The 25,752-nt window shown below is 56.2% G+C and overlaps 2 protein-coding genes across 3 annotated transcripts; one reads left to right on the plus strand and one right to left on the minus strand.

Moving 5' to 3' along the window:
* Positions 1-7,414: 7,414 nt before the first annotated feature.
* Positions 7,415-13,683, minus strand: USH1G (USH1 protein network component sans). 2 transcript variants are annotated; one of them, XM_003913398.5, is made up of 3 exons: positions 13,330-13,683; positions 9,856-11,073; positions 7,415-8,452 (listed from the first exon to the last, which is right to left on the minus strand). In XM_003913398.5, exons 1-3 carry the CDS (start codon positions 13,491-13,493, stop codon positions 8,449-8,451), a joined length of 1,386 nt encoding a protein of 461 aa, XP_003913447.1. In that variant the 5' UTR covers positions 13,494-13,683; the 3' UTR covers positions 7,415-8,448. The 2 variants fall into 2 exon arrangements, with proteins under 2 accessions (XP_003913447.1, XP_009189465.1); XM_009191201.2 differs by lacking the exon at positions 7,415-8,452 and having other exon boundaries at positions 9,852-11,073.
* Positions 13,684-15,034: 1,351 nt separating this feature from the next.
* On the plus strand, positions 15,035-24,622 carry OTOP2 (otopetrin 2). The gene is made up of 6 exons (XM_021927934.2): positions 15,035-15,380; positions 15,991-16,127; positions 17,639-17,697; positions 18,080-18,213; positions 20,716-21,590; positions 24,085-24,622. Exons 1-6 carry the CDS (start codon positions 15,068-15,070, stop codon positions 24,253-24,255), a joined length of 1,689 nt encoding a protein of 562 aa, XP_021783626.1. The 5' UTR covers positions 15,035-15,067; the 3' UTR covers positions 24,256-24,622.
* Positions 24,623-25,752: the final 1,130 nt, after the last annotated feature.

Raw genomic sequence — 25,752 nt, forward strand, 5'->3', positions numbered from 1 at the left:
GGGCTTGGCCTTCCTGGGCCCTCTGGAGTTCCCCATCCTGGGGCAGTGATGATCCCTCCTTTCTGTGATTTGGATCTTTATTTGTTGGGGTTCACTGGGGTTAATTATTGTTGTGGTTGGGTAGGGTGGTGGGAAGGGCCCTACCCTGGCCCAGGGCCTGGAGGAGAATCCCAAGTGTCAGATGAGTCTGGAGACATGGAGGGCTGGTACCAGGGCTCAGGGGTGGCACTGGATGGCTTAAGAAGGTGCCTCCTGCCAGCAATTTAACCATCTCTATGCCCCGAGCCTAGGTGGCTGAGTCTTTAACCCTTCCTTGTACCTCTTCCATTCATGCCACCCTCCCAATCATCAAAGCCCGAGTGAGGCCCAGCTCCATAAAGCAACTGGCATTATTCACAGGGGTGGGGCTGGGCAAGCTGCAGGAGAAGTGGCCTGGCCTGTGGCTCAGATCCTGGCCAGCTGGGGTTGGGACCGGCACCCTGAGATACCCTGGCTCCAGTAGGGCAGGGCCACATCTGCAGCATCTCAGCATCAGCCACACCTCTCAGGACCCTTGGCCTTCTGCGGCGACCCCAAAGCCTGCATCTGGTGCTCCCAGGCAGCTGCTTTCCTGTGGGGACGAAGCCAGGTTAGTAGTGGCCCAGCGAGGCAGGGCAGGGGAGGGACGGGAGGGATGGAGCGAGCCAGCCTCTAGCTGGCAGGGGCTTGCTGAGGCGCCAAGGGCTGTCAGCCTCTCCTCACCTTGCAAGAAGGGAAACTGAGGACTGAGCCCCAGGCTTACTCTCCTAGCTGCATAGCAAGTTAGATCCTTGGCAACCCAGGGCTGGGGTTGTGAGCAGTGTAGACACTGTGCCATCTGGTCTCTCCTCTGCGTCAGATCAGCACCACAGTCCCTTGTGTGAGTGGCTTCGGGATGTAGATGAGCCCAAAGGATGTGTGTTGGGCCTGGTGGGACCAGTGCCAGAGCTGGGAGGGGAGTGAAGGCTGTGATTCCTGCACAGTGCAAAGGCACCCAAAACAGAGTCTAGAGCAGGACTCTGGATCAGACACGCCCAGGTTCTAGTCCCTGCTGTGTGACCTTCGGTAAGTCTTTTAACCTCTCTGAGCCTCGGTTTTCTGAGAGGGTGATTTGGAGTGGATGAGGGTGATGCTACCCACGTCATCGGATCACCGGGGAGAGCAATGACATCATTTCTGTACTGTGGATATCGTGGGCCACGGCAGGGCACATGCTCGTGGTAGATGTCACTATATCATAGTGTTATCACAAATATAACATGATTGTGATGATTGTGACACTGAGTTGTTTAATTTAAATCTCGCATATATTGCTACTGATAATAACAATGATAAATTGTTTTGGTTTCCAGCAGGAAAGGAGCCGGAACATGCACATGCTCTGTTTCCTCTCCTCTTATCCCATGTCTTCCCTCGAGGGCTGGGGGTCCAGGAGAATGGTGCTCCTTTTCAGCCCCGTGCTGTAATACTAAACAGGCTGTGCAAAGGCCATGGTGGGCGCTGAAAGGGGGGCTTGGGGTAAACCAGTCTTTCGGTTCTCTCTGACACCAGCTCAGGGCTGCCCAGGCCTGGCTGATGCCCACTGAGCCCTCCCCATCCCCAGATTCCCATCCACCAGGTCCCTGGGCTGCTCCTCCTCCCACTGGGCATTGAGCCCTGAGCTAAGCGCTTTACATTCATGCTCACAACTGGCCTACAATGCCGGGGAGGCGTTCAATCATCCCCACTCACAGATGGAAACACTGAGGTTTAGAAAGTTGAGCTGGCCTTTCCAGGAAGTAGCAGAGCTATGCACTCAAACTGGACACCTCTGCCGAGGGGGAGAGCCCACCCAGGCCCCTCAGTATCCTAGTGCCCCAAGAGGTAGACTTGCCTCCGCCCCATCCCATCAGTTCTTCTCCCACTACAGCCCACACTATCCCCCAGGGCTGGGACCCCCAACAAGCCAGTCACCCAGAGAGAGGGTGAGGGAATCTCTCTGTAGAAACCCCCAGTTCAGGGTGAGGGTGGGGCGAGGGAAGGTGGGGTGTCCAGGAAGTTCAATCTTCCAGTCTAAAGGAACCGGGGCCCTAAAGATAGATACCAGGGAAGAGGAGGAATCTAAAAATAGACTCCAGATGAAAGCGATGGAGCCCTCTGTGGGCGCACACCCGCACACACGTGCACACACACACCCCTCTTCTGGGAAACTTGGAGGCACTGAATCAAAGACAAATGAGCAAAATCACAGACACACACTCAGCTCACAAATAAACACAACCAGCCAGCGCGGTGGCTCACGCCTGTAATCCCTACACTTTGGGAGGCCAAGGCAGGCGGATCACTTGAGGTCAGGAGTTCGAGACCAGCCTGGCCAACATGGTGAAACCCCATCTCTGTTAAAAAAAAAAAAATACAAAAAGTTAGCTGGGCATGGTGGCGGGGGTGCCTGTAATCCCAGCTACTCAGGAGGCTGAGGCAGGAGAATCACTTGAACCTGGGAGGTGGAGGTTGCAGTGAGCCAAGATGGCGCCATTGCACTCTAGCCTGGGTGACAGAGCCAGACTTTGTCTCAAAATAAAAAATAAACACAACTTTCCAGGAAAGCTCTGACCCACTGCACCCACCCCATGCTCACAGAGATGAACATGTCCCCACCCGTGCCACACACACACACACACACAGGCTGCACAGGCACACATGTGCACACACGAGCATAGAGCCGCAGTGGTGTATCCAGAGGAGGGAGGTGCCCAGGGACAGAGGGAGAGGAGAGGCAGCGAGTCCTGCCCGTCTCCCACCGCACCTCCCCATGTCCCACCAGTTGAGCCCGTGTCCCTGGCCTGTTCCTGGCAGCCCCTGTGCCAGGTAAGAGCCTGGAGAGATGGTTTGGTGAATGGGGTGGGAGAAGGCTGGGGCTGCCATGGAACGAGCCAGAGTTTGAGGTTCAAATCCCACAGCCCCGACATTCTGCACTCCAAGGTTCAGAGAAATGACTTAACCTGCCTGAGCGCAGTTTCCTTATCAGATAGGCAGGTCAATGAGACCGCTCTCATGGGCTTGCTGTACCTGGTATGTAGAAGGTGCTAGATACATGTTTTGAGAAGGCCTCTAGCAGCCTGGAGCAATGTAGTTTGGACCAGACTGTACATCGCAGCCTATGCACCTCCTAGCAGGTCATTTGCCATCCCCCACCTGAACCTCAGTTGTCGAATGTTTAAAATGGGGCTAGTCAGTGATGCCTCTGCCTGGTCTATCTCGGACCATTGTAGTGAGGCTCGAAAAAATGACCCTGTGAGGAGTGGTTTGGTCCTGTGGGGGAGCCCCATGGGGCAGTGATGTTGGGGGCCAGGGAATCGCTGGCAGCTACCGTTTCCCCCATCCTCTCTCCTCCATGAGAACACCCCTCCCCCACCCGCCAGGGCACCCACCAGCTATCGTTTGGGGTCCAGTGGAGAAACTGCCCCAGGGCGTGCATTTCCAGAGTAGGGAAAGGCTCCAGCCAGAGTGGTATTGGAGGCCGGAGCTGGGGGATGCATTTTCATATGGGGGTTGGAAGGATTGCTCCCTGGAATTGCCTAGGACCCATCTGCTGAGCAGCTCAGCCAACCACAAATGCAAGGAACACCCCATGGCCAGTCTCAGACCAACAACAACTATGACCATTATTAACTGGTGCGTACTAAATACCAGGGAGTGCGCTGAGTGCTATCTGTGCATCATCATTTCACCCTCCTAATAACCGATGGGGTTCATGCTGTTATTATAATACCTATTTTTACATATCATGAAACAGACTCAGAGAGGCTGGGTAACTTACCCAAGGCCACACAGCTAGAAAAGGGTGGAGCCAGTTTTGCTGCCCAAATCTGGCTGTCCCCTGAGTCCTGCCACCTCCCATACAACCTGGGCCAATCTCAGAGAAGGTCACAGACAGAGCACACACTGGAGGGACGGGGTGCCATGCTGTTGGGGACTGGTCATAACATGGGGACAGAAGGTAGCAGGCACTATCAGGAAACCTAGTGCTGCTTTGCCCACTGGCGACTCAGTGACCTTTGGCCAGCCCCTTCCCCTCTGGGCCTCAGTCACCTGTCTGTAAAATGAGAGGGTTGGGCCACGTCCCCTGGAGGCCCTCTCTGCCTCTGATTCACTCCACCACCCCACCTCCAGCAAGTTGATCATCTCATGTCTCATGTAGGATGTGTTCATTTCACAGCTGTCTAACCAAGGCTTCTTAACCGATGCGGTCACCAGACCTCTCTCCATGAGCTACCTGGGGTATGAGCAAAATTGCATATGAGTGTGTGTGCACAATTTGCATTTTTCTAGGAAAAGTGTCCATATTTTCACCAGAGTCTAATCCCAAAAGGCTGAGAACCATTAATTATTCTAATCTTCTTATTTTATTTTATTTTTTGTTTTTGAGACTGAGTCTTGCTGTTGCCCAGGCTGGAGTGCAGTGGCGCAGTCTTGGTTCACTGCAGCCTCCACCTCTCAGGTTCATGAGATTCTCGTTCCTCAGTCTTCCGAGTAGCTGGGATTACAGGTGCCTGCCACCATACCTGGCTAATTTTTGTGTTTTTAGTAGAGATGGAGTGTCACCATGTTGGTCAGGCTAGTCTTGAACCTCCTGACCTCAAGTGATCCACCTGCCTCGGCCTCCCAAAGTGCTGGGATTATAGGCATGAGCCACCACGCCTGGCCTTTTTTTTTTGGAGACAGGGTTTCATTCTGTTGCCCAGATTGGAGTACAATGGTGCGATCATAGCTCACTGCAACCTTGACCTCCCCAGCTCAAGCAATCCTCCCACCTCAGCCTCTTGAGTAGCTGGGACCACAGGCGCACACCACCAACCAGGTTAATTTTTAAATGTTTTGTAGAGATAGGGTCTTGCCATGTTGCCCAGGCTGGTCTGGAACTTCTGGGTTCAAACAATCCACTCACCTCTACCTCCCAAAGTGCTAAAATGTCCCTGTTCTTCTTTTTCTTTTTCTTTTTCTTTTTTTTTTTTTTTGAGATGGAGTCTCACTGTCGCCCAGGCTGGAGTGCAGTGGCGCAATCTCGGCTCACTGCAAGCTCCGCCTCCCGGGTTCACGCCATTCTCCTGCCTCAGCCTCCCAAGTAGCTGGGACTACAGGCACCCGCCACCACAGCAGGCTAATTTTTTGTATTTTTAGTAGAGACAGGGTTTCACCATGTTAACCAGGATGGTCTCCATCTCCTGACCTCGTGAATGTCCCTATTCTTGATGTAAACTTTTAGGGAAACGAGTCACAAAAGTTGAGTCCCTACCATATAATGTTCTTCTCTTCGCTTGTGTTGAACATCCCCACAGGCTCCCTGGAGCAGCTCCTGCTCCTGGCACCCCAGGCTTCCGCCCTCGAGCCACACTGACCCACAGAGCCCCTCATCCCGCTGCCTCCAGTTCATCTCTGCCAGGATGGTGAAGTGCCCCTCGGCTCTCTGTCTTGTCATTCCTCACGCCTGTGTCTTCTTCTGGACCATCCCGGCAAGGACCAGTGAGTCTTTCATGAGGTGGGTGCAGTGACCAGGATGGCCAGCAGAGGCCACACGGAGATGCGCCCCCAGGGCATGGCAGGTGGAATCCTGTTGTGTTGGTGCGCTTGGCAGCCTGAGTGTGAGGACAGCATGGCGGCAGCCAGAGACTCGCATTTTGGGTCTGACTCTTCCCCTCTGTGGGCCTCAGTTTTTTCATCTGTAAAGTGGAGGGAGGTGGCTTGGAACCCCCGGATGGTTGCTAGGCAACTTTGCTGCATCAACATCCTGGGGACCTTTCTGATTGATGCTGGGGGAAGGGAACTGTCTTGAACTCCCTTTGGCAGAAAAAATTTGCCCAGCAGCCTTAGGCAATGGAGCAAGATTACTCCAGGCCCTTCCTCAGACATGACTGAGAAAACAGAGCCCACTAGGCACCAGCTTACAGAGGGGACTCACCCCTGGGAGAAAGCAGGGCTTCAAATCAGGCTGCCCATGAGCTGCCTGTGGTGATGTGGGACATGGAGACCCCTCTGGAGGCCCAGAGCCCAGGTGATGGGCGGCAGCCTCCTGGAGTACGTTTCTGCCCATCTCTGGAAAAGCCCAGGCAGGCCTTGGTGGGAAGAGAGAACACGCACCCTCCTGCCCTCCACAGCTGCAGACCCTGGCAACAAGCCTGGAGGCTCAGTCATCCTCCTTGCTCAGGGGGACTCTCCTGCCCTAGTTCTCAGCCCTGCCTCTCCACCAGCTCCTCATTCTGGACTGAGCTAGGAGAGCAGGGTAAAGGCCTAGGGATCTCTTCAAAGATGCATAGCATGGGGGCTCGAAGACACTCCAGAGAACAGGACCCAGGACCCAGTCCTCACAAGCACAGAGAAGACCCCTCCTGCCCCACCCCCACCCCCCACTCTTCATACCCAAAGCATTAAAGGACAAGACACAGGCATGACACTGGTGGAGAACATTCTCTACAAAAGTGGTAATGAGCCTGCAGGAGGGATTCGGGCTACAGTGGTGGGCACACAGAGCCTGCTCCACCCCAGCACTGGCTAGAATCAGGAGGGGCTGCGGCAGTAAATGGACAAGGAATGGGAGAGAAGGGGCAGCACCTGGGGCTCTGGGAAAAACAAGTCGGCACTTGGGGGTGGCCCCAGGCTCAGGCCCAGAGAACAGGGAGAAGCGCGCGGTGGGCTCCAGATAGCAGTGGCAGGCAGCCAAGCCCTCAGTGTCCTGCAATAGGACAGGGACCATCTCCTCCATGCCCCCGCTCTGGGCATGTATATGGGAATGGGAACCCCCGGACAGACCGAAAAGAGGCCTTTGAGGGCTCTCTTTCCCCTACCCCAGCCAAGGGGGCCCCGGGAGGAGCTGGGGGCTGTGGCCATGCTCCCAGCAGGAGCTGCTTCCCAAGCTGAGGTCAGGGATGGGGGGCCATGGCTGAGAAAGGAGGAGAGCACCTCTGCATGGGGTGCGAAGGGGCACACACATGTCAGCGGGCTCCTGAGGGACTCTCCCATATCTGTGACCTCGGTCTGGCTGGAGAGCTCTGGGGGCACATGTCTGAGGACACATGCTCTGACCACCCTCTGAGCTGGCCTTTCCCCTGGTCTCACCATCACAGGGCTGGGACACAGGCGAGCTCTCCCTTAGCCCCGATCCAGCAGCCCAGCCCCTCTTTGGTAAAGAGGGAGACTTACCAAACAACACCCAAGGTGAGCGCGCACACACGCACGCATGCACACACACACGCATAAACACACACACGTGTGCACGCATGCACACACATGCATAAACACACACAAACGCGCGCACACATGCACACACATGCATAAACACAAACATGTGCGCACATGCACACACACGTACACACACATGCACGCACACACACATGCATGTGCATGCACACGTATGCAAGAACACACACACAAGCGCACACACACCACACACGTACACACACATGCACGCACACACATGCATACACGCACACACACAGCCCTGGTGACCTGGGGACAATCTGCAGTTTAGATTATCCACTTTCTCCAGTGTCCATATCGCAGGACTTACCCAACCCAGGCCCAACACCCAGCCACACCCTGTTCTGCCTGTCCCAGGCCTGGGAGACTGAGGAGGTTGGCAGACACCTTTCTCTGGCCCAGCGCATGCCTGCCAGGCCTGGGGGCTATAACACTGCAGCCTGTTGGTCTAGCACCTTGCATCTAGTGCCCTGGCCCTCTGGGGTCCCTGGCGGGGCCAGGCTGCACAATGAAAAAGCGGGAGGCTGGAGGAAGACAGGCCAGGCTCCATCCCTGGATGAGCTGGGAAGGGCGTCAGTACCCCCAGCCTGGCTCTCCAGCTCCGGGCCTTGGCCACTGGCTGAAGGAGGGGATGCTGGCTGTGCTTAGAATGGGTGCAGACTGAAAGTTGGGGCATTTGGCTGAAGAGTCTGGCTGAGAAACTTCCCCTCTGGGGTGGACTGGAAGAGGGGAGGCAGCCCAAACTCTTCCCTTCACAAAAATGCAGGAAGTGAGCAAGTCTCCGGCCTGAGCACAAGAGAACAAGACCATCAGGGGAGGGGTGGGAGAGGCCACGGCACCCAGGACAGGCACGCCCTCCGGCATCCACCTCCCACACTCCCATCCAGTTCCATGCCCCTGCCCTCCCTCTGGGGTAAGCCTCCCCCAAGTCTACATGTCCTTTAGGGCTGCTCAGAATGGGTGGCTCAGGGCCTTTGAGACCCCTCAGAATTGGAGGGGACATTCTCTTGCCCCTCTGGTGCCTCCAGGCTACACCCTCTGCTTCAAGGTGTGGACAGCCTTTCAAAGGAGTCGACCCACGTGGTCCTTGCTCCTGGGGAAGGGGGCTGCAGGGCTGGCGACTGTGAGGACCTTGAGGCCCCACCACAGGTTGTGGCAACTTGCAATTCATTTTGGTCTGGGGAGAGGAGCCCCCCGTTATCTGTGGAGGAAGAGACAGAAAGAAACAGATTTCACGTGAGGTCCTTTAGAGGCATCATTTTCACCCAGGACAGCCATCTGGACAACTTAGCCTTCCCATCTCTCAGCAGGTGATGGTCAGGGATGGAGGACGCCAGCCTACGGGTGACCTCCCCATCCCCAAAACTCTAAACCAGCCTGCCTCCGCACACCCTCCCTGCCCCAGCCACTCAGGATAAAGGCCATAGATACCTAAGAGGAAATGAGGACAGCGTTTGTTGGGCTTGTGGGATGCTGCAGGGGAGGGGCCAGGGCAGGGGCTGGCCACAGCATGACCATGGTGGCAGCGGCCTTGGCCAACTATGACGGGCTTTGGAACGTGAACTCTGCCTCCAGGGCTGCTGCTGGCCCTCTTGGGAGCATTTGCCCATGTTCCTGGTTCAGGAGTTCAGGAATAGCAGAGTTCAGGAATAGCAGGTAAAACATCTGCCTAAAGCTGGGCGCGGTGGCTCATGCCTGTAATCCCAGCACTTTGGGAGGCCGAAGTGGACAGATCACCTGAGGTCAGGAGTTCGAGATAAGCCTGGCCAACATGGCAAAACCACGTCTCTACTAAAAATACAAAAATTAGCTGGGCATGGTAGTGCACCCCTGTAATCCCAGCTACTCAGGAGGCTGAGGCAGGAGAATTGCGTGAACCCGGGAGGTGGAGGTTGCAGTGAACTGAGATTGTGCCACTGCACTCCAGCCTGGGCAACAAGAGGGAAACTGTCTTAAAAAAAAAAAAAAAAAAAAATCTGCCTGAGATCTTGGGCAACTGAGAGGCCCTGCTGACTGCAAGCCCTGCATCCCATGGGAGCCACCTTGACCCCAGGCTCTAAAGCCACGCAGACCAGGGATCAAGCCCAGCTCCATGCTGAGCAGCAGCAGGACCTTGAGGTGAGCTATTCTAACTGTCTGAGCCTCCACTTGCTCATCCGCTATAAAATGGGAACGATATAATCCACCAATACAGTCCGGGCACACGGGCTTTTAGAGGGATTAGGCAAGAGAACTTGTTCAAGGGCACAACCCAGCACCTGGGAGGTGGGAGGGCTCAAAAACACCCCAGCTGTGATTCCCGTGACTGTTGAAACTCGTTGACACTAAGACGACCATTTCCCCACATGTTGATGAACCCAAAATCAAGGTGCGCTTTACACTAGCTGTGATAAGAATGCCTCGGGTCATCATTAAATTGGCAACTTCTTTTTCTGAGCTGGTGGTAAATAAAATAAGGGGGCCTTTTATCATGGATGGCCCCATTTCGATTTTATGAAATACAGTAGCCCCCACCCCCTACTCCTGAATAGGCAGATCTGTACTCCCTCCCCAGGGGCCTTCCAACTCCTGTTCCTCCATCCCCCTACCAGGCTGGACACTCACAGCTCTGTGTCCTCCAGGGCCGGCGGGCGTTCCATCGCCTGCCGCCGCCTCCTCACGGCCCCCAAGATCTTCTTTCGGGGCCCCAGGGGGACGCTGATGCTGCGGAGGTCGAGGTCAGAGCACAGCATCAGAGCCTCGAGGTCAATCTTCTCCTGCCGCAGGAGGGCGGCAAAGTCCTCCATGTGCAGAGAGGCCAGAAAGGTCTCCAGCGGGCTGGTCTCGGGCTCCAGGTCCTCGTCCAAGCCTAAGTCCAGCTCGTCCCAGGGCAGCTCCTCCCCACAGCTGCGGTCCTGCAGGCTGTTGGCACTGCCCAGGCTGTCATCGTCCAGGCTGGGGGAGCTCTGCAGCCGACCCCGAGGCGCTCCCATCCCGTCCAGCCCCCCATCCTCGCGGCCCAGTCCGTGCAGCCCACTGCTCAAGTAATTTCTCCGGAACACCATGGTGCCCAGGCCGGGGCGGGTAAAGAGGGAGTCGTGGCCTGAGTCGGTGCTGACCTCCGAGTGGGCAGGCTCGGCTGCCAGCGTGGCACGGGAGACACTGTCCTCGTCCGAGAGGAACATGTCCCGGAGCGGGGCTCGGCCCCACTCCTTGGGATTGGCGTAGGTGCCCTGGCGCACGAACATCACGTCGTTGCCCAGCTGCAGGCCCGAGAGCGAGCGGGCGCTCTTGCGCCCATCCTCGGAGACTTTGAAAGTGCCTTCGCCGCCCTGCTTGCGCCGCTCCAGCTTCTTCTGTATCTTGGTCTTGCCCCTGGCCGTGCCGTGCAGCGTGGCCTGCGAGTACGGCAGGTGGCTGCCCAGCGCCAGGTGCTGCAGCCGGCGGCTCAGGGTGCTGGACGTGAGGCTGGAGAAACTGAGGGTGTCGGAGCCCTCGGCCAGCTCGCGCCGGTAGCGCCGCTCCATGCGTTCGTGGTGCTTGCGCTGCAGCTTGGCGCACTCGCGGATGCGCCGCTCCGCCTCGCGGAAGGCCTTGTCCTTCAGCTTACCCACTAGCTTGGGGTTGAGGCTGCTCTGCTTGGCCGCGATGGAGTCCAGGTAGCGCACGCATTCCATGTGGCCTTTCATGGCAGCCATGTCCAGCGGCGTGTGGTAGTCGTTGTCTAGGCACCAGATGTTGGCCCCGAAGGACACCAGGAAGGACAGGCAGTGCAAGTGGCCATTGGAAGCTGCCAGATGCAGGGGTGTGTTGCCCCAGATGTCACACTTGTCCGGGTCACCCCTGCAGGGAAAGCATCGAGGAGGGACTAGTGAGGAGTCCTGGCTGGGGATGGAGGTGGAGGGAGCGGAGGGGGGAAGGGAGCTCCCCCACTGTCACAGCAACCCCCAAAGGGACCGTGGGCCTGAGACCTCTTCGACTCCAGGAGACCTGCAGGCCTGAGCCACCCAACAGGTGAGCCCAGGGATGAGCCCAGGGGAAAATGGCCCCAGGTGTGCAGGGGGTGGGGTGTCAGAGAAGGCGGGACTGGGGCGGGACCTTCCCCAAGCTAACTGAGGGCTGGGAATCTCAGGGGATAAATATTTGATGCCCTGAGAGAAGGGAGTAAATTATTCATGAGGCCCAGCACAGAGCTGGCCAGAGCACTGGGGGGCCAGGGCCGCGTCTGGGTCTCTAGGCAGGCATGGTGGTGAGTGTGGCTGCGTGTGCCGAGTGACCGTAAAAGAGAACAGACCGGAGGGTGGTGTGTACCGGGCCCCAGCCCCGGGTCAGCGTGTGTGAGGTGTGGGCTTGTGTGTCAGCAGGCAGGGCCCTGTCTGCAGGGAGCAGGGCCAGCCCTGGCAAGCCCGAGTGTGAGAGGAAGTGTCGGGCCTTGGCCTGGGCCAGGAGGGGAATGCGGGGGCAGCCAGGACTGGAGGGGAGGAGGAGGGAAATCAGCTGCCTGCGCTCCGAAGCCCTCCCTTCCCCAGGCTGCCCCCTCTTTGTTATCCCTTCAAGGCTGTCTCACTTGAGCCTGTCCAGGGACCCCCGACAGCCCCCACAAGCACCCCTCACACCAGACTGTGTCCCTCAGGGCAAGCTCCCAAGACTCCTCCGGAGCTCTCCCTCCCTTGGGGGCCCAGCACAGCACCCCTGCCCTGCACTAATGAGGCCACGAGGCCAACCCCCAGGGCTGGGGGAAGAATCACTCCCTTGTCTCAACAGCTCCTCACACACTCCCTCCTGGGCCTCCCCTCCTGGCCACCAAGTCCTACAGGCCAGTGTGGGAAGGGCCTGCCAGCACCCGACCCACACCCCATCAAACACCAATCCTGGTCTCTGAAGGAGTTGGGGCTTGGCATACCCAAGGGGAGACCTCTTCCCCTTCTCCCTTCCTCCCATGAGCCTCTCTGAAGGGATGGCAGGGGACAGTGTCACTGTGTGCTCTCCTGGGATGAGGAGGGGCCAGTCAGCCTTGGCCTCCCGGGACATGGCTCAGCTGCCCAGGCTTCGAGGCTGCTCCCACCTGATGCTGGGCCCAAGGAGCAGCCCAAGGAGGGGGCAAGAGGGAGGGGTCTCCAGCACCCACTACATGATCAGGCCATAGGCCAGTGCCTGGGCCCCAGCCCTCTCTCCCATGACCTGAGACTTCATATCAACCCTCCTGGGGTGTCCTGTCCACCCCTCATCCTGTCCAGGCTGCCCTGGTGTTCAGACCAACCTGACTCCTCTTTATAAAGCCATTGGGGCTGAGGGAATTGGTCACAGTCATTTGCCTTTAGCCCCAAGGAACCCATGTCAATGGCTCTAGTCCTGGAGGTGGCTTAACTGCCACCTCCAGGCCCCTTCCCTGGCGCTGACACCTGCACTCTATGCCCACCCCTCGCCCTAGGACAACTCCAAAGGGAGGGGGAGGGGAGAGAGGCCCCTTCAGGGTGACCACATCACAGTCTCCCCATTGCTTAGCTATGCCCAGCTGTGGGGGAGGGACTTGGAGAGAGTTAATGGGGTGGCTGAATCAGTGACATTTGGCGCTCTGGACAGTGTCCATAAATCCCCGAAATGAGCAGGGTGATGGCAAGCACTGTGTGACACCAGCCTGCCAGGGAAGGTGGGTGCTGGCTGGGAAAGCCCTTTGGATCCAAGGCTGCGGAGTGGGCAGTGAAGACCTCACCCTTTCTAGCCCCCACTGCTGGCCCCTCCAGACTTCCCAGCCTTCTCTCCGAGTCTCATTAAGCCCCTCACTCTTACTTTCAGGGGGACCCCAGCCAGGGGATCTCTCCCACCTTCCCCTCACTCTGCAGCAACCCCCCATAATCAGGAACCCCCAAATCCCGGTTTCTCCCCCTCCTAGCCCCAGATCGAGGTCACAAGTGTTACAAGTGTCAGATGCTTCTGCTTGGGTCCCCCTCCACGTGTGTCTCTCCCACAAACGCCAGGGTCTAAGGGTCCACCTGTCTGCAGGGGAAGGAGGCAGCTCAGAGGAGGGGTGGACGATGGATCCCAGGGAGTCTGGGGTGGTCTCAGGGGTCTCAAGGGCGCTGGGTGGGGAGTACTCACCCGCGGCTCACAATGAGGCGCAGCGACTCCAGGTTGCCGTGGTAGGCAGCCCAGAGAGTTGGGGTCATGCCATCCTCGTCGGGGGCATTCAGCTCCTTCCGGGTGGCCTCCTTGAGGAGCTCCAGGTAGCCATCCCGGGCTGCCCGGTGGTACTGGTCGTTCATGGCGCCCGAAGTGGACGGAGTGGGCGGGGGACACGGAGAAAGGCCCCCCGCAGGGGAGGGCGGTGGGGTTAGGGCTGAGGCATGAGGTTGGGGGAGGGGTCCGGGCAGGGGCCGGGGCCGCCAGCCCCCGCTGCCGCAGACGGAGGGTGCGGAGCGCCAGAGCCGCGACTACCGGGACATCTGAGCCGCTCACCCGGCGGCGGAGGGGGGCGGCGGGGGGAGCCGAAATCTCCCTCTGTCCAGGGAGCCGCCCCCGGTCTTCCCCTGGGTCCTAAACACCCTGCATGCACCTCAACGCACGAGGGTGACCCACGCAAGGCCCTGCCCTCCTTTTCAAAAGTGCCCATCCTGGGGCCCCGCCCTGTGACGCCCAGTCCGGGGACAGTCAGGGGTCTGTCCTCACTAGAGCCTGGGGCGCTGTGGCTTCCTATTTCTCCACCTGTCAGTGGAACGAGCCGAGAGCTGGGGAGGGGTGCTGGAGGGCGGGGTGGGTGAGCCGTCCTGAGCCCCAGGACAGTGGACCTAAGAAGGGGCACCAGCACCGACCGCAGTATGGTCAGCGAGTGGGACAGGCCAGGCCGCCGCAGCCCGCACGGAGTCCCTCGACCGCGCTCCAGCAGAGGGCGCTAGAGGACTGGCAGCGGCTCCGTGCGCCGCGTGGAACTTCGCACCCAAGCCCCGGACTTCGCAGCATCCAGCGGAGCGCGGGCCGGCGGGGGCGCGGGCAGGGCGGTGGGATAGAGGAAAAAAGAGCTTGGATCACTGCGAGAACTGCGGGGGAGAAGGGGGCTGGGGTTCCCACCCCGAGCAGGAGCAGAGGAGCACAGGATTCAGGGTGCGTCGCGGCTGGAGGGCGTCAGGGTGCCCGCGGGCTTTTGGGACGTCTCTTGAGCTTAGCTCTCGGGGCTCTGGGCGCCTGGAATGCTGCACGCCAGGGCGCGGTGGGCACCGGGGGCGGGGTGCCCTCTGGGTGCCTCAGTGCGGGGCCGCGCCCGAGCCTGGCGGCACCGGGGTGACGGAGTGGGGTCTCCTCTCAAAGGGTAAATATGAATCTTGCCTTATCTGGCTCCTGCGGGCTCTTCCCTAAATTCACCTTGGAGAAAGATGGATCATGTGAGCGGGACTGAGAGCTTTATGGAGCCGAACTCCCGCAGCTGTAAATCACCCTGTCCGCCTGGGTATAAAGCGCCTGTCCATCCCGGCGTGGGAGAGAGGAGACGTTCACCGTCCCCTGACCCCCAGCTCAGTGCCGGCTCCAGGCCCAGCCAGGTGGGTGCCCCGGGCCAAAGGGCAGTCGGACTTGGGGAGTGGGGACCTTGGAGGGGTCCAGTCGGGTGCTGCCTGCCGCTTCTCCTTTCTTTCTTCCTGTCCAGCGAGAGGGGCAGGTTCCGTGTTTTCTCTTCCCCTTTCCCAGCGCTTCCTCCAGCACCTGAAGCCCCCATCCTGCGGGTCAGGAACTCCCTAGTTCCCAAATCTAGGGATGAGATGGGGAAGGAGAGCTGTCGGGTTGACCTGGAGTTTTATCCGCTCCTCCCCGACAGTAATCCTTCTAGCCTTCTCCAGTCGCCCCCGCCATGTCCGAGGAGCTGGCCCCGGGCCCCCAGGAGAGCCCCCCGGCGCCGCGGGCGGGCCCCAGGGAGGTGTGGAAGAAGGGCGGCCGCCTGCTGTCTGTGCTGCTGGCCGCGAACGTGCTGCTCCTCGCCTGCACGCTCATCAGCGGCGGAGCCTTCAACAAGGTGGCCGTGTACGACACAGACGTGTTCGCGCTACTCACTACGATGATGCTGCTGGCAATGCTCTGGATCCTCTTCTACCTCCTCCGGACCGTGCGCTGCTCCTGCGCGGTACCCTACCGGGACGCGCACGCTGGCCCCATCTGGCTCCGAGGTGCCAGGGGAGGTGGGGGCGAGGTGGGGTGGGCACAGCAGGGAGCTGCAGGCTAGGGCTCTCACAGGAGTTGCAGAGCCCAGGGTGACATATAAGGGTGAGAGTTTGCCTAGAGAGGACCAGGAGGACCGGAGGGTGAGGTGGGCTGCAGTTAAGGATAAAGAGGAAGGGAAGGGGTCCTGGGGAAGGGATAAATAGAGGGATGGGGTGGGACCTCTTTGTCCCCTGGTCCGAAGATTGGAGAAGGCTGGCTAAGGGAGGGCCTTTGATGGACAGCAGGAACCAGAAGACAGCAGTCACTGAAAGAGCCCAGCCAGGGCCCTTTGCAGTATGCACACAGCCCCAAAGAGAGGGGGGCTTGGTAGCAGGTCCATCCATCCACCCACTCAGTCATACACTCACCCTTCCATCCACCCATTCACCTTTCAGTCTGTCTATACCCCTATCCACATATCCTCCCACCCTCCCCACTGATCCATCCAACAGTGCACTCACTCACTTGTCCACCCACCCATCTAGCTTCCCATCCTCAGGGCCTGTCCTCAGCTGGGCAGGCCTTCTCTCCTGCCTCTCTGATCTACCACCACCACCCACTCGCCCTGGTTCTCAGGTGGACTGGTGCTGTTTGGTATCTGCACCCTCATCATGGATATCTTCAAGACCGGCTACTACTCCAGTTTCTTTGAGTGCCAGTCAGCCATAAAGATCCTGCACCCTGTCATCCAGGCTGTGTTTGTCATCATCCAGGTGGGTGGAGGAGTGTCGCTGTGTGGAAGAAAGGAGCTAACACTTGGCCATTGGAAAGGACCCAACAAGGGGTCGGAGACCTGAGCTCCACCCGCCTCGTATCCTGAGCTATTAAGTAAACTGGGGACAGGGCTGTAGAGAGCATCACAGGAGTCCATCAATGCGGAAACACCTCATAATGAAGTAATATCCCAACGTGAGCTCCCACTTGGAGCTCTGCAATGTTATTTCAACTTAAGCAGTGCCAGTAGTTAACACCTAGGAGGTGTGAGCTGTGACAGCCAGCCCTGTCTCCTAGAACCTGGCCTGCCCTCCTTAGGTACCCGTAGGGGGCTTCTGTGTCAGTCCAGGCTCCTGCCAGCTTGGTCCCTCTGTTCTGTATTTGTTTGGAAAGTAGGGTAGCCTGTAACTGGGATTTCTCAAACATTTGTTTTGTAGTTGTTGTTGCATAAACAATACTTTGAAAGATCTTCTGATTGAGCTGAGACGGGACTGGGCTTAGATGGGATCAGAACAGCCCCCAGCCCTCTATCATGACCAAAATGGCATCATGGATGATGTCCTCCCCAGAAACATCACCCCTGCTGCCCAGGTTTTCACAGTTCAGCACACGTGTGGTTGTGGCATTTATGTAGCTTTAGTCTTTCATATTTTATGGGTTTGAAGAATACTCAGGTAAAATGAAAATATAGATATCCCCACATCACCAAATGCCATAGCAGGGATTCACAGGCAGCCAGACGGTAGCAAGGCCTGGTACGGCGACAGAGGAAGAAGATGAGCAGGGGATGTTGTCAAAAGAAGGTGAGAAGTCCACAGAGGCTCCTTCCACCCTGAGCAAGACCTAACCTGAGGCTGGCCTTGCTCCCAGAAAAAAAAAAAAAAAACAACTAGGTAGTCAGAAATCTACTTGACCGCCACCTCCACACAAAATAAACCCCACCACGGGCAGGGTTTTACATGTGATGTTTTGCAAACCTTTAAAGAATGGAGAACCACTATTTTATACAAACTGTGTCAGAATAGAAAGAGACAGTTTTCCCCACCTCATTTTTTTTTCTTTTTCCTTTTTTTTTTTTTGAGATGGAGTCTCACTCTGTCGCCCAGGCTGGAGTGCAGTGGCACAATCTTGGCTCACTGCAAACTTCACCTCCCGGGTTCAAGCGATTCTCCTGCCTCAGCCTCCCGAGTAGCTGGGATTACAGGTGCATACCACCACACCCAGATAATTTTTTGGTTTTTTTAGTAGAGATGGGGTTTTACCATGTTGGCCAGGCTGGTCTCAAGCTCCTGACCTCAAATGATCCACCTGTCTCGGCCTCCTAAAGTGCTGGGATTACAGGTGTGAGCCACCGCACCCAGCCCCCGCCTCATTTTGTGAAGCTAAAATGAACCTGATGACTCGGTGTAAGGTTCCTCAGGTGGAGAGAACAAGATGGCATGGACATGGGTGCGCTGGAGTTTTGTCCATCTATAGAGTGAATGACTCTCACCAATGTCTCTCAATACAGACCTACTTCCTCTGGGTCTCCGCTAAAGACTGCGTTCACGTCCACCTGAATCTGACCCGGTGAGAGCTGCGGCTCCATGCCTGTGCCCAGTATGCTGGTATTCACCTTGCAGGAGAGATTCGGGCTTTCTACCCCGGAGCAGGGCCTCTCTTTATGTCCCCTGGGTGGGGTTGCAGCCAAGGCCTCCTTGCTTTGTCAGGCTGACTTCCACTACTTTGTGGGGCCCTTTCTCCCAGGGGAGGGAGTGGTGGTGGCCCCCGGGAAAATCTCCTAGCCCTGTCTTGGGTGGCATACCAGCCAGGCTGTGTTCCTAGCAAAATCAGCTTCCCTGTTCACACAGGCCTGGCTGCTTTCTCATTTCTCAACACCAGCTTTCAGTATTGCTCCCCAACCTGCCAAAGGGTCACAGGCTTCTTTGTCCCTGCCCCCAACCCCAAACAGGTGTGGTCTCATGTTCACACTCACCACCAACCTGGCCATCTGGATGGCGGCCGTGGTGGATGAATCTGTGCACCAATCCCACTCCTACAGCAGTTCTCACAGCAACACCAGCCACGGCCATCTCGCCTCTGACCGTGAGTTTCCCCTTAATGCTGGCCCTGTGGCTACCAGGCCTTGGGCTGAGTGCTTTATGAGTTTGTAACGTCAGTCTCCCATGAGGGCATGGAGGCAAAGGAGAGAGCCAGGGACCTCCTCCTGCTGCAGGATCTACCTCTGCAGGATAGGTGTAGGTGACCCCAGAAGGGAAGTATCGGGGCACTCTTTTATCCTTGAAGCTGCAGCCCAGGCCCCCCGTCCAGTCTCCATCCCACCAGGAAGGACCCAGGACCAGGAGCAGTGGTTCATGCTTGTATTCTCAGCACTTTGGGAGGCCAAGGCAGGTGAATTGCTTGAGCTCAGGAGTTCGAGACCAGCCTAGGCAAGATGATGAAACCCCATCTCTACAAAAAATTAGCTGGGTGTGGTGGTGCATGCCTGTGGTCCCAGCTACTGTGGGAGGCTGAGGTGGGAGGATCGCTTGAGCCTGGGAGGTCGAGACTGCAGTGAGCTGTGATTGCGCCACTGCACTCCAACCTCGGTGACAGAGTGAGACCCTGTTTCAAAAAAAAAAAAAAGAGAGAGAGACCCAGACCCAGAATCCAGGAAGAAAGGGCAAGAGTGATCAAGCTGGGAAAGGCAGAAGGGAGGCAGAGTGGTTCTTTGGTGCAAGCATGGATCAGATGGGAGAGCCCGGGGAGGAGGAGAAGGTGAAAAATAATCATGGCCCTGTGGCTACCAGGCCTTGGGCTGGGTGCTTTGTGAGTTAATGTTAATGGTGACAATTTACTGAGGTCTGTATGTCAGGCACTGTGCTGAGTGTTTTAAACACCGCATTTAACCATCAAGACTTCCCTGTGAAATGGGTACTCTCCCCATTCCCATGCATAGGTGCAGAAACTAGGGCAGAGAGAGCTTAAGTAACTCACCCAAGGTCTAGCACTAGCGTTCATATCCATCTTTGTTTTTAACCAATATGCTAAACTAGGGAGGAACGGGATCCAGTCTCCAGTCTTCATTCTCTGGACTTCTCTAGGGTCCCCCAATAGCCAGGACCAGACAAGATAACTAAGACATGCATGCTCCTAGCATGGGAAGGTCCAGCAACAAAAAGCATGGCCCCCACCCTCAGGGAGACCGCAGCCCAGCGAGCCTTACAAAGGACCACCCTGAACAAAGAGGACTCCTGAGGGTGCAAAACCAAACCAGGGAGATGATGGACTTCATGTGGGGGCCTGCAGACTAGAGAGAGAGGCCTGCCGGAGAAGTACCTGTCCCAGGGTCAGAAGTCAGGCAGTTTGCATCCACTCTGCATTTACAAGTCACGTCACCACGTTGAGCTTCAGTTTCTTCATCTGCAAAACCAGCAGGGCTAGTTCTTAGGATGAAAAGAGACATTTGCCAAAGCCCAGAGTATCCTACAAATACATTCTGGAGTCAAGTCAAGACTCCCTTCCATGTGGTACAAACAAAAGTAATGGGAGGTCATGGTGGAGACCTGGGCACAGCAGCTGGCTTTCTGGGCTGATTCAGATGGTGGGGAGAGCCATGAGGAAGCTTGAACTTTAGAGGTCCCAAGAGCCACTTTCTCTCTCAGGGAGCCAGAGCAGGAAGGGATGGAAGGAATGGAGTGAGGTAAAGTGAGCAGCCCTGGGGTTCAGACTGTTTTTTTGTTTTGTTTTGTTTTGTTTTGTTTTGTTTTGTTTTTGAGACAGAGTCTTGCTTTGTTGCCCAGGCTGGAGTGCAGTGGCACGATCTCGGCTCACTGCAACCTCTGCCTCCTGGGTTCAAGCAATTCTCCTGCCTCAGCCTACCATATAGCTGGGACTACAGGTGCATGCCACCACGCCTAGCTCATTTTTGTATTTTTGGTAGAGACGGGATTTCACCATGTTGGTGAGGCTGGTCTCAAACCCCTGACCTCAGGTGATCTGCCCACCTTGGCCTCCCAAAGTGTTGGGATTACAGGTGTGAGCCACTGCACCTGGCCTAGACTGTTCTTACTGAGCACTGATGTATCCCAGTCTCTGGCACACAGTAGGTGCTCAAGAAATATTTGTGAAGTGAAGAAGTGTGCCATGCCCTGTGAAGGCATGAGGGATACCATGGTGAATATAGCAGGCGTGAAAGACAGGGACCCTGCCCTTAACAAAGGTCACAGGCTAGGTTGGGCGTGGTGGCTCACACCTGTAATCCCAGCATTTTGGGAGGCTGAGGCAAGTGGATCACTTGAGGTCAGGAGTTCGAGACCAGCCTGGCCAACATGGCAAAACCCTGTCTCTACTAAAAATACAAAAATTAGCAGGGCGTGGTGGCAGGCGCCTATAATCCCAGCTACTTGGGAGGCTGAGGCAGGAGAATGGCTTGAACCCGGGAGGCGGAGCTTGCAGTGAGCCAAGATCGCGTCATTGCACTCCAACCCGAGCAACAAGAGTGAAACTCCATCTCAAAACAAAACAAAAAGGGTCACAGGCTAGGGGTGAGACCTCTCTAGGAAGGTGGGAGGGCAGTCCAGCCCTGTGTCTCTCTCTCCACGACAGAGCGTGCGGGCAACCCAGTCGGAGGAGACTCCTGCCTCTGCAGCACGGCTGTCTGCCAGATCTTCCAGCAGGGGTACTTCTACCTCTATCCCTTCAACATCGAGTACAGCCTCTTCGCCTCCACCATGCTGTACGTCATGTGGAAGAATGTGGGCAGATTCCTGGCCTCCGCCCCTGGCCACAGCCACACCCCATCCCCTCTCAGCCTCTTCCGGGAGACCTTTTTTGCTGGCCCGGTTCTGGGCCTGCTGCTCTTCGTGATAGGACTGGCTGTCTTCATCATCTATGAGGTTCAAGTGAGCGGGGGCGGGGGCCGCACCCGGCAGGCCCTGGTCATCTACTACAGCTTCAACATTGTCTGCTTGGGACTTACGACCTTGGTTAGCCTGAGTGGCTCCATCATCTACCGTTTTGACCGCCGGGCCATGGACCACCATAAGAACCCCACGCGCACCCTGGACGTGGCCCTGCTGATGGGTGCCGCCCTGGGTCAGTACGCCATCTCCTACTACTCCATCGTGGCCGTGGTGGCGGGCACACCCCAGGACCTGCTGGCAGGGCTCGACCTCACCCATGCGCTGCTCATGATTGCCCAGCACACCTTCCAGAACATATTTATCATCGAGAGCCTTCACCGAGGACCGCCCAGGGCTGAGCCTCACAGTACCCCCACCAAGGAACCTTGCCAAAACCTCACCTTCACCAACCTGGATGCCTTCCACACCTTGCCTGCCTGCCCACCCACCCCCAGGCTGGTTAGCCCCAGCCCCGCAGACCAGCGAGAAGCAGTGGCCATCATCTCAGCCCCCAGAAGCCAATGGAGACGCCGGTGCCTAAGAGACATTGCTCTGTTTCTCCTGCTCTGCAATGTCATCGTGAGTAGCTGAGGCAAGAAAGGGTGGGCTTGGGAGACGAGGCTGAGGAAGGATGCTCTTGCAGGCTTAAGCCCTTAGCCTCCTCTGTCTTGCCCCCAGCCCGCCTGAGACTCTTACAGCTCTCTAGGAAAGGAGCAGGTTCAGAGGAGGCCAGCTGTAGCTTTGGGGCAAATGGCATCTCAGGGCACACAGAGGAAATGAAATCCTAACATTCTGGCATCTAGGCAGCAGGTGGAGCTGGAGGGGGTCACAGGGAAGGTTGACACAGGGGCTGGGCAGAGGTGAGAGGGAGCTGAGAGCTGATGTGGAAGGCGGGGTCCTCACCCCCCAGTGGGAGGTGTGACTGCTCCTGGGAACTTGTGACCTGCCTGCTTCTCAGAATAATTGGAGCAGCCTCAGGAAGTAGCGGAGACCAGTGTAAGTGTGAGCAGTCTGTTAGCAGAGTGAAGTGGGAAGGAGGGTGTCTACAACAGCCACCCCCTCCCCAGTGACTCAGCGAAGATTAAGAGCAACAGACTTGGCTGGGCACAGTGGCTCACGCCAGTAATCTCAGCACTTTGGGAGACTGAGACAGGCAGATGACTTGAGGTCAGGAGTTCGAGACTAGCCTGGCCAACATGGTAAAACCCCATCTCCACTAAAAATACAAAAATTAGCCAGGCATGGTGGTGTGCGTGCCTATAATCTCAGCTACTCGGGAGGCTGAGGCAAGGAAATTGCTTGAACCCAGGAGGCGGAGGCTGCAGTGAGTTGAGATTGCACCACTGCACTCTAGCCTGGGCAACAGAGTGAGACTTTGTCAAAAAAAGAAAAGCAACAGACTTCACCCAATACAAATATGTTCTCTGTATAGAAGTACCCCAGGGCAGAAACACTGGTAATGAAAGTACATCCCAACAGGGAAATGCTCCTGGTGTTTCTAGTACAACCCAAGACAGAAGTGGCCCAGTAGGGGCTTATTATTACCTCTGATATAGAAACATGTACCTATGTGGGTACATCTCAAAGAGAAAAAAAAAAATTTTTTTTTTGAGACGGAGTCTTGCTGTGTCGCCCAGGCTGGTGTGCAGTGGTGTGATCTCAGCTCACTGCAAGCCCCGCATCCTGGGTTCACACCATTCTCCTGTCTCAGTTTCCCGAGTAGCTGGGACTACAGGTGCCCACCACCACACCCAGCTAATTTTTTGTATTTTTAGTGGAGACAGGGGGGTTCACCGTGTTAGCCAGGATGGCCTCGATCTCCTGACCTCAAGATCTGCCTGCCTCAGCCTCCCAAGGTGCTGGGATTACAGGCGTGAGCCACCGCACCCGGCCGAGAAAAAAACACTTCTAATGAAGTTTCACTCAATAGAAAAACAATCCTTTCAGCTATAACCTCCAATAGAAAAATATCCCTAATACAGAAAATTACTTAATGTGGGTATATCCCAGTACAGAGCAAGAGCACCACAGTGAATTGTACCCCATGAAATCCTACCTGCATGAGGTACACCAGCGGCCCTAAGAGTCATTCTTAGTGAGGTCCCACTCTGAAGGACCATCCACCAGGTCATGGGCCCCACAGGTGTGGGATGTTGCCATGCAGGAGCCTTCCAACACAATCAATTTCACTTCAAAAAAAACGTGGTCATCAGTTTCTGACCCTACCAGTAGAATCATTAAGGCCCAGACCTCACCATGTCTTGGACCGGCTTTGGTGCCTGCCCCCTGCCCTCTGGCCCCATCCCCACCTTCCACCCAGGCCTGGCTTATAGGCTAGGGGCCACCTTCTGGGAGGCTATTCTTGGTCCAGGTATCTGAGCCTAAATCACCTCCAGTAGCAGCTTCTCCATCTCCTTCATTTTATAGGACGGAACAGGCTCAGAGGGGACTGTGATGTGCCCAAGGATGAAGTTAATCAGGGGTAGGGGTGGGGCTAGCCTAGAAACCTTTGTTCTTTGCTTCTTACCCACACCTGAACCTTCTGAGCTCATAGCCAGAGAGGAAGCAGGATTCCAACTTCCACCTTCTCCCACTCCTAGGAAGGGAGAAGGGGATAAGGGGAGAGCTGGAGGGCAGAGCTCAGGGAGGGCTGGGGTGGGGTGGCCTTCTGTCTGAACCTCAAACTCCCTGCCCTGAGCCTATCTGATTCTGCCACCCCCACCCGTGTGCACACAACCCCCCAGGACAGAGCTGCTGATTTTGCTGCTTGTACCTCTTCTTCTAGTGAAACCTCTTCTCCCCTCCCTGATCGCACACTGAGGCCCTGCTAAAATTTTGGAAGAGGCGATCACAGGTGGACTCCTAGCCTGGGGATGGCAAATTCAGTTGGGCTTACTTCCTGAGCCCCTTAGAGGGTGCCAGGTCCTGTCCAAAATGCTAGAGCTGCCCATTCATGGACACCCAGCCCTCCCTGTCCACCAAGCTAGAAAGATGGGCCCCCATCTAGCCACGGCCCAGCAAAGCCCACAGCATCATCCAGACCAGCTCCTGAAATGCTCCTCTCTCCACACAGCTGTGGATCATGCCTGCCTTCGGGGCCCGCCCTCACTTCAGCAACACAGTGGAGGTGGATTTCTACGGTTACTCCCTCTGGGCAGCCATCGTCAACATCTGCCTCCCTTTCGGCATCTTCTACCGCATGCACGCCGTCTCCAGCCTGCTGGAGGTCTACGTGCTGTCCTGAGGCCTGCAACAGACGTGGGGGGCAGGAAGAGGGGGCTCAGCTCATGTGCCCACTCAGATACCCTCTGGAAATGAATCCCAGCTGGTGCCATATGACAGTCCATTTCCTGCTGGTCCCAGAGTGGAATTTTCACAAAAGTTATTTTTCCAGGTTCAATTTTTAAATCACAATCAGGACAGGCCCATCCACCCCAGTATGACCGTGGGGCATGAGGTGACTGGGGAAGGGAGACCTCTCTTGGCAGCATTGCTAGGACCCAATGAGATCTGGAAGTGCCGGCTCTGGCTCCCTCTCTAATCCCATCCTGTGGCGTGGCCAGTGCACTGCCTGGAGCTGGAAACCAATAAACCTGTGATTTGGCCCCATCCCCACTGTTTGTCTCTGTTGTCCCATCTGAGGTGGTCACAGGAGAGGATCTTGGGAGTCAGAGCGGGAAGGGCCCCTGGAGATTTTCAGATCTCAAGCTTTGCAGTGTAGTGAGCAAACTCCAAGTGACAGACTAGCTACAGAGTGGGTGACTGGAGTTCCGAAACTGTCATCTTCCTCTTCCCTTTATCTCCAAGCGACATACATTTTTTTTTTTTTTTTTTTTTGAGATGGTATCTCATTTTTTTGCCCAGGCTGGAGTGCAGAAAGCTCACTGCAACCTTGACCTCCTGGATTCAAGAGACCCTCCCACCTCAGCCTCCTGAGTAGCTGGAACTACAGCTACTACTGCCACCACGCCTGGCTAAATTTTCTGTGTGTGTGTGTGTGTGTGTGTGTGTGTGTGTGTAGATGGGGGTCTCATTGTGTTGCACAGTCTGGTCTTGAACTCCTGGGCTCAAGTGATCCTCCCGCCTCAGCCTCCCAAAGTGCTGGGATTTCAGGCATGAGCCACAGCACCCAACCTAATCATTCTTTTCGTGTGTGTGTCCCGTGACACAAGAAAGTTAGGAAGCAGCGACATAGTCGCTGCTGCATTTTACCAAGAAGGAAGCTAAGGCCCAGAGAGGTAAAGTGACTTCCCCAAGGTCACACAGCTACAAAAAATCCAGAGCCTTTCTGCTAAGAACAATAATTTTCAAACTTTGTTTTCAAGCAGAACATTTTTTCCCTTCAAATAAAATATTACAGGAACCTAACTTTATAACATAGATATAGGCCGGGTGCGATGCCTCATGCCTGTAATCCCAGCACTTTGGGAGGCCGAGGCAGGCAGATCACTTCAGGTCAGGAGTTCGAGACTAGCCTGGCCAACATGGCAAAACCCTGTTTCTACTAAAAATTACAAAAATTAGCCAGGCATGGTGGCATGTGCCTGTAATCCCAGCTACTCAGAAGGCTGAGGCAGGAGAATCTCTTGAACCCAGGAGGCAAAAGTTGCAGTGAGCCAAGATCATGCCACTGCACTCTAGCCTGGGAGTCAGAGCAAGACTTTGTCTCAAAAAAAAAAAAAGAAAAGAAAAGAAAAAGAAAAAAAAAAAAAATATATATATATATATATAGAGAGAGAGA

Source organism: Papio anubis, chromosome 17 (assembly GCF_008728515.1).
Source record: "Papio anubis isolate 15944 chromosome 17, Panubis1.0, whole genome shotgun sequence".
Lineage (NCBI taxonomy): Eukaryota > Metazoa > Chordata > Mammalia > Primates > Cercopithecidae > Papio > Papio anubis.